Source organism: Cygnus olor, chromosome 11 (genome assembly GCF_009769625.2).
Source record: "Cygnus olor isolate bCygOlo1 chromosome 11, bCygOlo1.pri.v2, whole genome shotgun sequence".
Lineage (NCBI taxonomy): Eukaryota > Metazoa > Chordata > Aves > Anseriformes > Anatidae > Cygnus > Cygnus olor.
This window is the reverse complement of record NC_049179.1, coordinates 7148954-7166603: the sequence shown is the minus strand read 5'-3', so window position 1 is coordinate 7166603 and position 17650 is coordinate 7148954. Positions and strand designations below refer to the sequence as shown.

General features: G+C 36.1%; 1 protein-coding gene across 1 annotated transcript in view; it reads right to left on the bottom strand.

Moving 5' to 3' along the window:
* Positions 1-17650, bottom strand: part of TLN2 (talin 2) — a 178082-nt gene that overhangs the window by 95058 nt on the left and 65374 nt on the right. The window contains exons 4-10 of the mRNA XM_040569529.1: positions 13107-13277; positions 10218-10315; positions 9827-9956; positions 8364-8516; positions 7318-7460; positions 5706-5833; positions 1247-1310 (exon numbers count right to left, since the gene is read on the bottom strand). Coding sequence (XP_040425463.1) covers positions 1247-1310; positions 5706-5833; positions 7318-7460; positions 8364-8516; positions 9827-9956; positions 10218-10315; positions 13107-13242 — 852 coding nt within the window. The 5' untranslated portion in view covers positions 13243-13277. The remainder of the gene's footprint in view (positions 1-1246; positions 1311-5705; positions 5834-7317; positions 7461-8363; positions 8517-9826; positions 9957-10217; positions 10316-13106; positions 13278-17650) is intronic.

The following is a 17650-nucleotide window of genomic DNA, read 5'->3' as shown; positions in this document are numbered from 1 at the left end:
GTCAACGCTCCACAGAGGAGCACTGGGAGAAGCAAGTGCAACTCCAAAAACCTTTTTGCATCCCAAGGACACAGACTAATCAGACCTCTCAAATTCAGTACAGAACAGAGTCAGGATCGCTGAAGAGCAAGAAGCCCAAACAGTCATTGCAGATGGAATATTTGGAGAAAGTCACCTACCAAACTCAAGATGTAAGTTTTTCAAAGCATCAGTTTGCATATTCTGCCTTGCTGTTGTGTTATCCCCCATCATCTAGAGCCCTCAGTGATTAACTTCTCATCTGTGCACTGAAGTATGTCAGGAACTGAAACTACTCAGATCATATTTGACGTAGGCAAATCATTTGCTATGAATCCCACAATGAATTAATCTTTTTTTGCTTGAAGTGTAATATCACTGCCACCAACTAAAGATATACACAAGAAAGTGTTACACATCCTCTTTCATAAGATGTATTACAAGCTCTGGATAGAATAGGATTTACTGAGCTACAGAATTCCTACATTAGGAATGTAACAGACATAGAAAAGGATGTGACTTCACATGATTTCAAAATCACAGGTCACTGGTATGTCTTTCCAGAAACTGTACTATTTCAGCTGTTGACCTCAGATTTTTTCAGTTTAGATTACATTGCCAAATACACATATTAATCAGCACAGACATTTAGTGCATTTATAGTGCTTCAGCTTGGAGAACATTTCCAACAGTATCAGTACATTGGAGACTCGGCTGCTTTACATCTTTTACAACTGCATGACTCCCAGGCACACCACTGAATTCAAGCATTCGTTAGTAGAACTACATATTACTTGAAGCTCATGCCTGAATAATGAATGCATGAAAGGCCATGTGGAAGAAGTTAAAATGATTTTCCTAAATGTGCTTCTATTTTAGTACAAACACACATCCTTACATTTCAATGCAACTGAGAAAATGGACTTAAGAATATTAAATACTTTCTTTGTCCCCTTCAACAAAGTACACTGAATAGTCATCAGTGAAGAAAAAAGGATCAGGACAATAAATCTGCTGAAGAAAGGAAAAGGAAAAAAGGGGTGAAAAAGGGGTAAAAAAGGGGAGGGAGGGGGGGGGAAGAAAAAAAGGAAAACTGTCAGATTCTTCAAACCTGATTTTCTGGTAGTGATACAAGTCAAATATATAGAGATCATACACCTGTGAAAGAGAGATCATTTTTATTATAACAGAAATGAAACTGTAGTAAGTTTTTCAGCCTCACAATTACCTGAAATATTCTCTTTTCAGCCCCTCTTTGCTTGGTATATTCTTTAGGCAGGAATTCTTTTAGGCTAGAAAAAAAGAAAAGCAATACCACAGGTTAGTGGTGCCTTCTTGAGGACAGACTCTTTCCACACTCTACTGTTGGCATTATGTTCCCCAACATTCCCAAAGTGGGCATAAAATCTCTCTACAATCCCTAAGTAGGGTAAGGTTAAGAGGATAATCGGCATAATAAAAAAAAACACACTTCAGCTATGTCCTCACATTAATACCCTCTTCATGTTTTGAAAAGTCAGAAGTAAACAAAGTTGGGACACTTTCTATTGTTCATCTATATAATGTCTGTTATTATATAGCTGCATTATAATGTCTATTAGCAGCTCAAAGGGGTTCACGTTTAATCCACATATACTTGCTATAGTCTGAGAAATCAAAGCTTAAGCCACTTAGGTGTCTGAGTCCAGACACTACTATTACTGTCCCGAAGCACTTTGATTTACTGACCTGTGGGACATGGTTCTTCCTCTGCATGTTCCAAGACAAGTTAAAACAAGTATTTTATTGAAAAACTGCAAAGCCTTTAAGTGGACACTTAATACCAGCCATTATGTCAAAAACAAAGTCACAAATAACTAGCCTTAATTCTTTATTTATTTTTTGCAGTACTCAAATACTAAGGTTTCAGAATATAAAGTAAACAAAACAAGTTCAGCCTCCCTGTTAAGTTCAGTCAGAAAGAATCTTTGAACACCTCACAAGACTGTCTAGCTGTATGTACCTCTTTTTCTTCGCAATTAAATTAGACTTTTATCTCAGCCAAACATCAACCCAACCTGAAGACTTATCAGCATCACGCATTAAAAAATGGCAGTTTTCTGGATTTTATCTTCCTATCTGCAACACTGAACTCTGATGAAATTATGCCATATATTCAGCAGTTCACCTTCAGTCTGAAGAAAATTCTGCCCTTCAAGAGAAGTTTTGGGTTTCTAACCTACATTCAACATTAAAAAAAAAAACAGCACTTCCACAGATATATAAAAAAATAAAATAATAAAAAAGAGGTTTCTAAGGATCCAGTATGACTGGAGGATTTTATCCTTATTTTGGTCTATTGAGTTTGAGTATACAAGCCCACTATTAACACAAACTACTAACATCATGAAAAGGTGCAGGTTTTGAGGAGGACATCTATTCCAGATTTCCTAAACAAGATTGGCAAAAAAAACTGTCCCATCATTCCTCCCCCCCGACTCCCTTCAAAGGAAGCCTGCCACTGCAGACAACAAACAAAAGAACTTCAAGACTGTCATGACTTTGTGCTCTCCTCAAAAACACTATCTGTTAGAATTTTCCTTGTTATTGCCATAAAGCTCTAGCAATTCCAACCCAAGTAAGAGCAATTGCGCTTGCTAATCTGCCTTTCAGTGTTTCAGTAGTTGTGTTTCAACTGATTACATCTTAATTAAATCTCTTCTACAAAATGAATTCTATAGATAAAGTCTGAATACAGCTTATTATCCTAAAAAGCTAGTACATCTATTCTAAAAATAAAAAGCAAAACAAACAAACTAAACAGTGCTTTTACGCAGAATTTCATAGGTTCAAACCAGTTTGGTTACATTCACTTCTAAGAAAAACAAAAACAACTGAGTTGAATGCACTCTCATTCTAGCAGTGGATTTATACAGAAAAGGGATAATCATGCACTTCCAATTCTCATCTTTTATTAACTAAGTTAATTTTCTCAACTATTCTTATGCAGACAAGCTATCGAGAACATCAGATTTTCAAACATGTCTACTTATCTTGTTAGCTAACATACACTTTAAGAAGCGATTGCTGAATAAACATTATTTGGAGCTTCTTGAGAAAAAATTACATCTGCCAAGTGCCAATTGGCATACTCTTGTACATGCAGCTGACAGTTAGTTATGAGCTTTTTCCTTGTATGACCCTCCATTTTTCGATCAATAGAGAAGCAATCACCACAAGTGAAAGGGTGAAATACTAGCTGCAAATTATTTTGATGCTGCCCATAATATTTTCTTTATTTATGTTGCGACAAACAATGGCTTTACTTTATTTAACAGTTTGTGTAATAAGTTCACAAAACCACATGAAATATATTATTCATTTAGCCTTCTTTAAAATCTTTAATTACACATTGTAACAATGTGCAATGAACTCAGTTAATAAACATCCAATAGCAAGCTGTGTATATCTAACTTCATCTAATTTGAGTTACTCCTACAGTTCTTCAAAAACGATTATACCAAGTGCCAGCATATTGTTTTTCATTAGCATAAAGGTATATTGCACATTCTTGCAGAAGTTTTAGACACAGTAAAATAGGCTATATTGTAAAAGTGAACTTAGTCGTCACCAAGCATGCTTAGAAATAAATGGCAGAGGCGAGCAAGTTTTAGCTGCTCCTTTCTTACCTACATACAAATTGTAAGATTTCTTTAATAGATATTCTCTCATCAAATTTAAATGCGGAGTGCCTCTAGATGCAATGCAGAACTTCAGCTGTATGAGGAAGGGCTATTTAAGAGCTTTCACAATTTACTTTGGCATGAGCTCTAAGGAAATTCCAACAGTCAATATCAAAGGGTTAACAAGACACAGGCAGTAATCTTCACCTGTGCCAAGAATGACTTATCAATGGCAAAAAAAAGGATAAAAAGTAGCTCTGCACACAAACATACTGCAGACATAGCAAAGTAAGCCAAGCTGCTTTAAAATAATACTAAAATATGCTAGTACTATTCTGCTACATGCTGTTTTCTATATGAGCAGAGACTTTCATTAAGGGAACCTGTAGGCATGTTCAGGGGCCAGCAGCTAGTGAATAAACACTTCAATAACAAGAAGTGTTTCCTGAAATGACAGGAGATGCACTCTTTAGTCAGCATTCATCTATACTATTTTTATATATTGCTCATAACAAGATAGGAGAGCTTGGCTTGATTAGACTCAACACAGAAGCATGAAATTTCACAAAAAGACTGTCATGAAGGCTTAGTACAGCCAAACACATGTAAAGCTAAATCATAAGCATCTATACTTTAAAACAAAAGGCAATGCCTAGGACCTTATGGTTCTCAAGTAGGCTTCAAAAAGGCAACAAGAATTACTTGTAAATCAGAAATGCATAATTTCATGAAACTAGTTATATACGTGGACAGCAAGAGACTAGACTTGGTGGCCTGCAAGGCTCAATCCTCATGCAGTCAAAACCCATTTAAATTAAAATTATACATTAAATAGAAAAAACACCCTGCAGGAAAAAAAAAAAAAAGAAAGCCAAGGTTTTAAAATTTGAAATTCCAGTTCTATATTATTTCCACTGGAGTAACGTTCCCTTTTCTAACATGCAGTTTGGTTATTTATACTTCTTACTCACATTAGCATATAAAGATACTGCACTTTCTGTGTAACATTTTATTCTGTGATGGACTTCCAACTAGCCAGCATTCTGTATAAAGCATAAATGTCATCCAACCAGCAGTTCTTGTTGAACATAAAATACAGTTATGATAGAGGATCATAAAAAATAACTTTAAATTTAGAAGATCAAGAAGAATGCCTAAATAATGCCTGTCATCCCTGTTCTGTTAATTCTGTTAATTCCACTGCAGGCAAAACAATCAAAATTTGTAGAGAAATGGAACCTCTAAACGTCAGCCAAGCTAAGTTTGCCCATCTGACAACAGGAAAGTAAAGCATGACAATCAAGGTTAAAGGATGGGTCTCCAGGCCAGGACTGATACAAAGAGCACAATACTAGATCTCCATTCATACAATGCCATGAGAGGGTGAATCCACACAACTAATTAACATCATTAAAAAGGTTAGGAAAATTCAATATCTCCACACAGCAGTATTAACTTCAGTAAAATGACTAAATATCTTTCCATTCATGTGCTTTCCTATCAAATCAAACATCTGATATATACTAACATATACTTACGTCACAAATGGCATTACTAAATGCAGGCAGAAGATGACATCTGAGCAAGAACAAAACTCCAGTTCTCCCTAACTCAATAACTCAGGAATAACAAAACTTCCAGTACACTCAGTCTAATCAAGGATGCATATGACATGAGGATGGATACATTAAAGGAGAGGAGACTATTGGGTAACATGAACCTTGGCTTCCAGAGAAAGCAGAAAGGGCTTCCATAGACAACATTACCATGTGGTTGGAAAATCCAGTTGCATACCTAACTGGCACCCTAGGGGAAGCTGGCACCCTGTGTTGCCTAATAAGTCACTGCCAAATGTCCCCTCACAGCAGCTGGAATTGCTGATTTACGCAGTAAGGCTCCTGGTTACAGAAAACACACAGGATTTGGCTACCACTAACTGGAGTACTAATATGCTTTTAGGCTATGAAAACCTAACACTAGTTATACTTAGGTCACCTGAATTTATAAGTTAACGCAAGTATTTACTCTAAAAATCCAGGTTTGTGTTTGTGTTCTACATGAGGTCCAAACTGTATCTGCGCTTGAAAGCCTCCAAACTCGCAGGCCTTCTCAAAGGAGACAGGATGGGAACCATTCAGAATGTCATCACGAGCCTATAAGAAATAAGCAAAGACATATCAGGGACATCCAAAAGAATTACTCCATCTCTGAAATTCATCAAGAGCTAAAACGCAGGCCAAGAATCCAGCAACACACTTCTCTGTCTGAATGTCTTCATTATCCCGTTGTGGATGTGTCTATGACTAATAAAATAAACAAAGGGATAGATTCTTCTCTGGTGAGTATCTACAGAGACATGCTAAAACCATGATTGTAACAACTGTCATCAAAAAGATGATTTGATATACATTTCCTGTGGCACGTATATATCAAATACAACTTATATACATGTACACACACACACGTGTATGCATTCACACCCAACATAACTCTTATCTTACCACCTTGTAATAGCAGGGAAAATGATCTAACTTGCAAGTAAAAAAACCAAATTATTGTTACAGAAATAGTAAGAGGTCAAGACAAACAACATTTTCCTTCTTTTTGTTTACATTTTGTAGTCATAGAAGATGATGGATTTTATAGTTCTGGTATGGAAAGACTCATCTATCCATACAGAAAACAAGATAGTATCAGTGCATACTGTTGTAACAGTAATCTGGAAGAAGTATCTAATGGACATGAGAACAGCAGACCGTGATAATCTTTTAAAACTCCTGAAAATTTAGTGCAGTCCCACAACCAATACCTTCTTATAATCATCTTAAAACCATTTTATAATTTGCCTCAGACCTTTAAAATGCAATTTAGAGCAATCCTACTTGAATCAGCTTCAAGTATAACAACTGAGCATCCCATTAAACATTCAATGGATTTTTTTCAACTAACAAAATCAACCCTAATGATTTCAAACTGAATTACAGCCAGCTACACTGGAGACTACAGTTAGAAACTATCTTCTGCAGAAAAACTCAAGTTTCCTAAGGTATAAGCATCTCTAACAATTTGCGGAACCTGCCTGGGTGGGCTCGCACTGTGTTAAATGATATGGTCTGTCTCAAACAGGAAGCCCACCTGCTCTGTGCTGTTTATGTTGAATATTGTAAAGAAGGTGCAGAAGCAGCTCAGGCAGAAAGAGATAAGTGGAAAGCCAGCTACAAGATTGAAATGAGATTCGACATTACAGAGAAAGCATCATCCATATTACAGAATGGGAAGGATTATACCTGATACCTGAAAAGAATGATCTAAAGACAAGGCATTAGTGAACACATTTATGTATTTAAGGAGACAAGAACAACATAAAAATCACTGTATTTTTGAATGTCCATTATTCAGTTGAAAGTATTGATTTTGAGCATCAAAGCCTCTACACTATCAAGAGTGCTAAACCAAAAACAAAACAAAACAAACACACACAATCCACATTCAGAACAAGAAGTTTAGAAGATGGAATACCTGAGCAACAACGGAGTCAGTTATTTAGCACTTGTTTTTTTAATATTTTTCTTCTAATTAACCTATACAGGTTTCCTCAGGCAAGCTAGAACTGGTATTCCTGGTTCACATACTGTACCTGAACATAAAGCAAATTCAGTTGAACAGGATCTCTTGAATCTACATTCTGGTCCGAATAGAAGAACTTCCGTCTCAACAGTAACGTTTCATTTTCATCAACTCCTTGTTCTCTAAATGTTCGGCTATGATCTAGCCAATTTACTGCAACAGAACCAGACAGACACAGCGTTTAATCTGCAGCGTTGCCAGTGTTAATAGCTATTGAGAAAAATCATATGACAACTGGCTTTCCCATTGGAGGGGGACACCTAGCAAAAAAAGTTCCTTTTATTTATGTTTCTAGTCAGTGCTGATGGGATGGTTGCTACAAATGAGAATTTAATAGCAGAACAGCACTGCTGAAGAAAAACAGGAATTCACCCCATGGTGTAAAACACCATGAATACCATTGAAGCAGCAACTACAGCAGAAATAGTATTTCAGTACTATATTCAGACCTTCAAAGCTGCATTGCAGTATTAGTCGAAAGATTACCAAAACACCACCACCAAAACCCAATTGCTTTGCTCACTTTTTTTATCCCTTAATACACTTTAAAACATCTTCCTTCCAGTAAAAGTTCATCTTAGTCCCCTGATGTTAAAACAAAGTAATTTTCATCATTTTGCATATAAAACAGATCAAATATTGTCTTAGTTCTTTGGCACACTCCATTTACACTTCAAAGACATAACCAGACACAACTTTAAACGGCTTTCAGTAGGCATCAGTAGTTAAATATCCAACCTGAATGAAGGGATAAAAAGGGTCATTATGAAAATAATCTTCCCTTCCTACTTTAAGTTATAACTCCACCACAAAAAAAAAGCAATATAAACACTTCAAAAGACATGCTCTCTCTCATAGCTAGAGGCAACAATTTGTCTACTTAACTAAACTCAAAAATGCACAGTAGTAGATGACACCATATATGAACAGATGCAACACAGGTAGGGAACAAGTGAGTCATACTGAAGAAGCTAAAAATGCATTCCTGTATGGTTTTCTTGCCCTGTTCTGCAGAAAGGTAGTAGTGAAAGAATCATCCTGGAATTCACTACTCACAATCATCATCAGTATGAAGTTTTGCCTTCAATTTTTCCATTTTTCTTTCATCACGCAACAACGTCCTATCTTTCTTAAGTGTTCCTGTACTCTCTTCTTTCTTTTCTTCAATGCTCTCCTGGATTAAGGAATATTCCTCATAATTGGTTATTCCTGGAATTAGAAATAGATCCAGTGTTTGTAATAACAAAAATTTAATACGTTTAATACACAGATAAAATTATTTTCCGTATATTAAAACACCAATGCTTCGTTACAAGTATAATGAAAATATTCCAGATGAAATGCAAACCAAAGCATGGGGAAAGGGATCCCAAGAATAATCTACAAGTTCTGCATTGAAGATGTTTCTCTAATGTTTGGCATTATTCTTCAAATATATCATATTTGAAGGTGCATCTCCCTTCACGGATGCCTACAATTGCTTCCTGAGAACTGGGTGATTTCACCTTGCCCACAATGTGCAGAAGAAACGTGGCACAGCAGACTAAGGAATAAAAAACACGAGTAGAGTTCCAGAACTCTCAACTCTTCCTATGAATTTTGCATGAAACTGAATTGAAAAAAAATCAGTTCACAGCATTTAGTATATATGCTATGCCGTTCCTATTTCTCTGTTCTCATTATCTTCCTCCACAGCATATTTATGTTATACAAGAAAGCAAATTAAACAAATGCTTGACCACATTCATGAAAATTAGTCAAACTAATTTTTAGAGCAAATTAATTGCAGCACATTGGAATCCAGCATAGGAACGCGCACACAGTTAAAACACACATTTTAATTTACCTTGAAAGTGAATTAAGCTAAATCTATCTCAGTCAAATTAAGATCATTAATTCTAAATGAGAATGAAGCAAGAGCTTAAGATCTTTTAAAGTAATCCATGTTGAATGCATGCTTATAGGTAAATTTGAGTTAGTTTCCTAAAATGTCTTTATTTAGACAAATATAAAAACAGACTATAACCAAAATGATACATTTTAGGCCAGCTGCTCTGGATGGTTTCCATATGTAGTTACACAAGTAACATGATATTGTGACTAAACCTAAATCGTAACATAGAAACCTAAGTTTAGGTGTATTTCAAGGTCAACAACTTCTATGTCATTAATATTTAGCGAAAATTTAGTTCTATTTTTCTACCACCTAGCATGAAAGCTTGTATAAGAAGTAACACACACTGAAGAATTTAAAACAGTACTGTCAGATACCTGTGCCTTCAAATGTTAAATCCTGAAGCTTAAGGATATAGCTAATTCTTTACTGACTTTCACAAGAAAGCATGGACAACAGCTTTCAAAAAAAATGTTTGGTCAATGTTATAACATAACATAATTTCAACATTTTTCAACATGTGTCAACTTCTATCCAATAACACGCATGGCATCCTAAATTTCAAGATGTCAATACGGGAATAAACAAATAAATATTCTTGAATACGTAGGTCCCAAAATCTTACCTATCCTGCTGCAAATGGTAACCAGCAATTCACCAACTGTTTTAGAATCATCCACCATGACTGTTTTCACTGAACCATCCAACATACGTATTTTCTGAGGTCTCTGTTTCTTTTTGTACTCCAATATATCCTATGAAGTAAACAATACTGTTACTAAACATTTAGGGAAACCACAACAAAACCAACTCTATAGGGTAGATTCCTGAAGCAAGATGCTCCCCCCGCCTTTTTTTTTTTTTTGGATGCATGTATGTGTCTTTGAAATGGATCAGTTTCAAGAAAAGACTCAAATTTCTCCTACCCCTCCAAACACTAAATATTGTTCCTGCTACTTGGGAAACAAGTTTTCTGAAAACATGTTGATGAACAAAGCAACAGACTTGTACCATACCCCATTTCTCAGCATGTAATAATCCAGCGTTCTTCCAGACTCCAACCATATACCTTTACGAGGATCTTCATCTGACAAGAACAATCCATAGTCAGAGGCTGTGTAACAGAAAAGATGGTTCATTGAAAAATATAAAACCTCAAAAAATCATCATTTTATTCAAGATTATTCAGGTTCATGGTTAAGCTTCCATTATGTTTACCCCCCATTCTTAATGAACTAGTATGCCTTTATTTTTTTCTGTGCTTCAGAGAAATATTTAATTTAGCAACAGATAGCAGGGTAGATCAGGCATTACAGAAGACTTGAACAAAAGCTTCACTAAATATGCACATTTCACATCCATTATGGGTCATCTGTACTATATTTGTAATTAGTTCTCGCTAATAAGACCTTTTTAAAACGCTCATAGGTCCTGCTTAAAGACCTATATCCTTAGAGATCCAAAAATACAACCAGTTTGGATTTAATCATAGTATACCATTTTAAGCAGTAGTTCTATTTCAAAACATTGTTTTCAACCCTTAACATACTGAGCCTATGCTAAACATACAAATCTTTTTTTTGGTAGATGTTTCAGGTTTATAAATTGAAAAAGATATGAGGTTTTCAGAATTATATTCGTAGTAACAATCTCAGAAAAAAAAAAAACGCATCTATTGAAGGCTAAGCAGAATCTATTGATTCCTTCAGAAACACAAGTAAACAGTAAAACTCTCGTGGCCACGGAAGAACAAATTCAGGCTTAAGCTTCAAAGTCTAGACTCCAGGTACACAAAATGAATACCATGACTGTCAACTGAAGGACTACTAAAGCATGAAGAATTGATACACAGTACATTCTTAGACAAATCCACTATCACAAACAGAAAAGGCTACCATTCTTTCATTGCGCCTGCTCTGACTGTGGTCTTAAAGTTGAAGCTAATGCTTGTTTCCATAAAAGCTGGTCACCTGTGTGCACACAGTCTGTTACAACAGCCCAGTGAAGGGACAGCACCCTCTTAATTTCAGCCATGTGATCACACCCTCTGATTAGAACGTCAAGTAAACATAGCTACAACTTTGGGACAGTGTTTCATCTTTAAGCATATTATAAAGATACAATTCACATTTATTCAACAACATTTACATTAAACAGTGTTACTTACGCAAAGATATAAAAACATAACTGAAAGATACCAACTTTTAAAGGAAAAACCCTTTCAAGAAACTGAGTAAGAACAACTTTTCCTACAGACCATAATTAAAAACTCTACTGAAAAGGCAAGTGATCCATACAGAGATGTTTATGGACACAAATTCAGTACAGAATCAATTATATGAAATTTTAGAATCTGTGCCTATAAATAGCTTGTGACCTTTACAAGCACACAAAGGGCCGTTGCGCTGAGAGCAGAATTACCAAGGAAGCGTTGACTGCTCTACATTTCGCTTCTGTGGAGCGCACCCTAGTAATGAAGTAACAGTAGCTGTGCAGCTTGCACATGAATATCACAGTCGCCTCTGTCCCAGCATGTAAGCTTGTTGGAGAAGTGAAACTTACATGGTTGATAGTAGAACTACAAGACAACGTTTTCTGTTGTGCAGGAACTGGTTAGATCACTCTGTACTGCACCACTATGGGTTTTCCTAACGAACAGGCAAACAAATGTTTTAACAGCCACAAGGAAGGGGAAAGGATAAGTTGTTTTATATATATATATATATATATATATATATATATATATATATAGTTATGCATTGCAACTTCAGAAAGGTGTTTAAAGTTTGTAATTGCACTGCAATCACATTAAAAAAAACCTCAAGAGAGTTCCCAGGCTTTTCTGAGATTTATGATATTCAGGGCTATTTATTACTTGACTTCACTGAATACAACAGCTGTCCAAAATAACTGCCTTAGGAGATCAGTATATCAAAAGCGCACAAGTTATATCTGAAAAATAGAAGCTCTGTAACTAGCCTTCCTAAGGGCTTCTGCAAAGGAGAAGCATTACTAAGTAATACCAATATCATACATTACTGGATTTTTTTTTTCTTTTTTAACAGTTGAGACAAGGTTTTCAGGAGACCTCTAATATTGGAAAGCTGTGCATAAATCTCAAACTGTTCTAACAATTACATTCCAATGGCATTATACACAGTAGAAAACCAAATGATTCTGAAGAATCTGGATTTTTGAACAACTTTGGCTAAATTTAAAACAGATTTTCTGCCCGAGTGAACAAATATTTCAGTGTTTTCACATCTAATTTGCTCAATATGTACAGATAGATTTGATTAATGAATAGCACCATTCTGAATATGGTGGGTTTTGTTTGTTTGTTTTGTTTTTTCTGTTCTTGTTTGTTTTTAAACTTAAACAGTTTAAAGCATTTCCCTTTCTGCGTTTTGGAGATGTCCAACCTTCTTTGGTAATCCACATTGTCCCTTTCTTTGCTGAGGCATCAAACAAGTTTACCCAGACCTTCCTAGAAAGCATAGCCACAAGCTTTGCTTTAAGATGATACCACAAAATCTGTTCTCCAATAACTTGGCCTTTCGGAGAACAGAGCAAGATTCAAAAAGGCTGGTGAATGTGTGCACACAGGGAAAACGATCCTTCAGCCAAACAAGCAGTTTACAAAGAAAGTGAGAGTTTCAACAAAAAATGTTCCCATTGTAGAAAAAATCTGTCTCACCACAAGAAGAAAGAATTCAGCTAACTTCAGCAACTTAAAAATCTGTTTCAACTCTGTGTCTTTTACTCCAGAGTCTTCTTTAAATTAAAACACAAGCCCTACAACCATAAAGATAAATGAAGGAACACAACAGACAGTAAAAACAGCGTGGGTCTGTTTATTTTCAATTCAGCCAGTGAATCGACTAAGGATAAATACAGAAACTCACCTTGTCCCATTTGAGCCTCTGGAACTCGTTCACGAATAACTCTGCAGGCATCATACACTGCAGTGGATGGTTCAAACTGCATCGTCTTCACTACATTGCATTGGCGAACACAGATCTTCAAGGAAAGTGCTACCATGGTGTTCAAAATCTTGCAAGTTTCTACTGAATTGTCTGAAAAAAGTGATACATCATTGCTCAGAATTTTCCACTTAACTCTTTCATATGCTCAAACTGTTCATTGAAAAAAATTGAATGACTTTAAAAGAATGATACATTTTCAATAGCTCTATATACAGTCCCACTAGCATCCTCAAGCTAGAAACCGTCCCCAAACAGATATTATTCTTGGCATACTGGAAATTCATTTTCAGAAGAGGTGTGTACACATTCCTAAAGGTTAATATTTTGTCTGAGATAAGACAAGATGCTGCATAGGAAAACAATACACTTACTGGGTATATCACCAACAGTAAGTATTTAGTATTAACAGAAAAGCAACTGCATAATTTCCACTAAATCCATATTTCACTCTTCGATATGACAGATTTAATAACAAATACAAATTAGAGGCCAAATTTTCAATATGCCAAACTCAAATCAAAATGGTTATTTTTTCCTCCTCCTTTTTAGATCCTCACACATGGGAATCAGTGGGTACAGGAAGGAGTAGGTTGCTTTCCAAAGACAAAGGCTACATATTTTCAGATGAGGAAATTAACTCGTTCCCCTAATGATGAACATGACTCTCACCATCCCTTTTTGTTAGAACATTTAGATTAGCTGGTAATAAACTGCTTAGAAAAACTACATTAAACAAATCAGATTCTGAAGTATGCAATACTGTGTGTTCTTTTCAAGTCTGCATAAATCTACTAGATTTTTTTCTATCCTGTTATGCACCTACCCAGAGCTCCAAGAACAAGTTATTTTTCATTCCAGTTCTATTTCAGAAATGTTGTTGAATTTGACAACATTTGTCTACAAAAACACGAAGATACAAATGATTTTTGCTTCATTTTGTAAATTGTCTGGGGTTTGTCTCAAGTGTCCTTCCTCACTGTCCTGACATTCCAAATCACACCTCCATCACTGGACTTTCCTTAGGGATCTTCAAAAATTCTTCAGAACTGAAATCCTTTCTGCATAAATGCAGAATCAACAAAATCTTAAAATGCTTTCTGCATAAATGCATGTGCATGTTTTTAAATAGGAGGGTGTGAGATTCTAAGGACTCAAATTAGCTGCTGCTGATAATTTGAGGACACATTCCACTAGCTAAAAATTTAAAGGCCAGTTGTGCATCTTTTTACAGCCCAGATACTCAATTTGGCAAACTCACTTGAAGCAATAGGAAGGAACCACCATTTATATCTCAAGAGTGTTAAGAAAACACAACACCAAAGCACCGAGCTTTATGACTGCACCCTTCTCCAAGGCACAGACAAATCATCTCTCTACTGATGCCATTTAGGAGTAACTCTAGCTCTAAAATGTCACACTCCCACATATTACTGGGGCAGCCCACCCAGCTGCCTCTCAGCAAACTAAATCATTCTACTTTGTGTTTTTTTTTTTGTTGTTGTTTTTTATTACTTCCAGAACCACTTACTACCACCAGTATAAAATGCTAGACAGTGCCAGATTTTCAGACTGACAATGGAAAAGAGGTCAGTGAGAGGAAAAATATACAGGAAACATTGATGTATATACCTCAATACTTTCTGAATCTACGAGTGCCTGATAAAAATCTGGATTTGAACCATTCTAGGGAAAGATATACATTTATTGACCCGACCTACTACCAAACACTCGTTTTTTATTCTTATCCAAAAGGTCCTTACTTTCAGAAGTAATCATTCAGTACAGCAGCAGGTCAAAATAAATGCAGAAGGAAAAAGAAAACTCTGCAGTATTTCCACAGAGAATCACCAAAGTCAGGATTAGCTTAGTACTTAATCATTCATAAATAAGCAAACCCCAGAGCATCACAAAAAAAAAAAAATATCCTAAGAAACCGCAGGTTGGAGCAGTTTTCACCAGAAGGGTCCCTGGCAGAATTGTGTTCATGTGTATGTACATGCACTGTTAAAAACAACTGGCACATTAACAGCTGGAAAATAGACACATCAGCTTGAAAAACAGCCTGAGCAAGTTGCTCAGAAAGCAACCCTAACTCACAGGCCACCTTTAAAACCTGGCTGTTGGTTCTGGTGCAGTACGGTGAGCCACAATTCCTGCTCCCTTCTCCGTCTGGAGAATGTGTTAGGGCAGGGACATTAAATGCAATCCTCTGGACTCTCACTCTCTCCTAATTGCTACTCCTCTTAAAAAGATTAAGAGAGAAAGTGACACCAGTGAGTACAAGTTCTAGAAAACATTTTCCAGAAAAAGCCTTCCTCTCCTCTTTGCTTTTTTATTGAACCAAAGGTGAGGCTTGCAAGCCACTCACATTAAACAGAATATCCCGAGTTGGAAGGGACCTACAAGTATCATCTTAAAACTTGAGCTGTCTTGTCCATTAGAAAGTAACATGGATGTTGACCTTTTCCTGGATTTTTCAACTTCTCCATGAACGAGATACAGTCTAGCTTTTGGTATGAATGCCTTTGGTTGAAGGGAAATATTCAGAAAAAAAATATAAATGCATTCAACAATCATCTTTAAAAAAAAGAGTAGAAACATGTAAAGATGTCTCCTCTCTTCTGCTAACATATATATTCAACCGAATCTGTACACTCAAACATTATAGCTAAATGAATATAATACAGTTGCACAGGCACATGGCACCACCTTCTCCAAGATCCATCTAACCACCTTCTTTTAAGGTTAAAGAAGTGAAACATCACCATGTCTAATGAAGTGATTCATTGTTTCCTGGTAAGAAATACTAGACCAATGACTTAATAGTCATAAATTAGCACTTAGGTTGAAAGTTTCCTGACATACATACAAATCCTTTATTATCAGCACTGACAGTAGTCAGTGGGGCCTTGTGTAAGTTATGATGATGTATTATTATGCTTCTTAATTCTGAATCTTGATATCATGTCAGAAAACAAAATTTTCTTTTAAGGTGAAGGGTCACAAAGTAATGGTATGAAAATAGACACATTTACTTCCAACAGATAAGTTTTAAAAGTTTAATTAACCCTTTCATATTGATCACTCAAAAATGGATTTTTAAAAGGGCACACTATGAGGAAACATTTAAATTCAGTGCAGTGCCTAATCTCCCTCTATGAATGGACAAAAGGGGACAGAGAAAAGCCAAATGGTGAAGCTAGGCTATGAAACTTCAATAGGAAAGGTAAATATCTATGATAAAAGATATTCTGCTAAACTTGTGATTTTGCAGTTTGTACTACTTCTTTTGTTAGGTTAGTATAAAATTAGCAAAACACAGCTTTTGGGCAGGATCTCACCAGTAAGATACAGAACGCAGTAAGTCAGAACTTGGAAACAGCTTCACCAGTATGATCTCATCACATACTTGATAAGTTTAAAAACAAGGTGATGACCCATCGCTTCATATTTACACCAAAAAGCCCCTTCAAAATGCATTACATTGTTTCCTAGCTTGATAATATTTTCACTTTGTGATTGTGCATTAGAAGAACCACCATAAAAGCACGTGTCCAAAGGAACCTCCAGAGGCAGTCTAGTTTAGTCCCTTTTACTGAAAAATGGTGCATCCCTATGGTGTCCCTGGCAGGTGCTTATTTTATCTGTTCTTACAAAGCTCTGTTGAAATGGAGTCCACAACATCCACAGGGAAGCTACTCAACTGTTATTTTTACTAGTTTTTACATTTTACCACCACCTCACCTTGCAAGTTTTCAACCTAGGTCTTCCATGCTGCAAAAGAACCTTTTTCCCCCCCCTGCTCTACATACACAGACATGGTAAATTAATCCCTGTAGTCTTTAATACAATTTTACAAGTTATGAACCTGTTACCATGGCCTCCCAATGCCTTCTTGTTATTTTTTTTTCCCTCTAGGTTCAAATACTACTCCTTAAAGAAGGAAGGACCTAAATATGCAATGGTCTAATCTCCCTTAAACTCAATGCTCCCGTTTTCAGAGATGCCAAAATATACTTTATTCCAAAAAGAGCTTACTAAAAGAGCCCATGAGTTAGTTATCAGCTTCCTTCAGCACTGTGTTCTCAAAAATCAGAAGTGGGTATTCATGTGTCTACTTCAGACTAGCCTCAAGCTAAACCTCCCCACCTGGCTTTCAGCAGTAACTCGGACAGGCAGTTTCCATCTCCTGGGTAACAGCCAAAATAAGAGAGCTGTTTTTCCTCAAAAGAAAAATGAACGTGGTTAAGAAAAAGGGCTGACACCACAGAGAAAAACAATGGAAAAAATCCTTCCATGTTCCCTTTAGCTTCTATACACTGATTCACACCACTTCAAATATTTTTCTGTGCAACTAACAGACACTTTGTTTCTCCTCCCCAATATCACTTACTCTCTGGAGCAGGTGATCAAAAATCAAAGGATTCCTGGAAATCAAAAGGATTTTGGAAGCAATGTTTCAC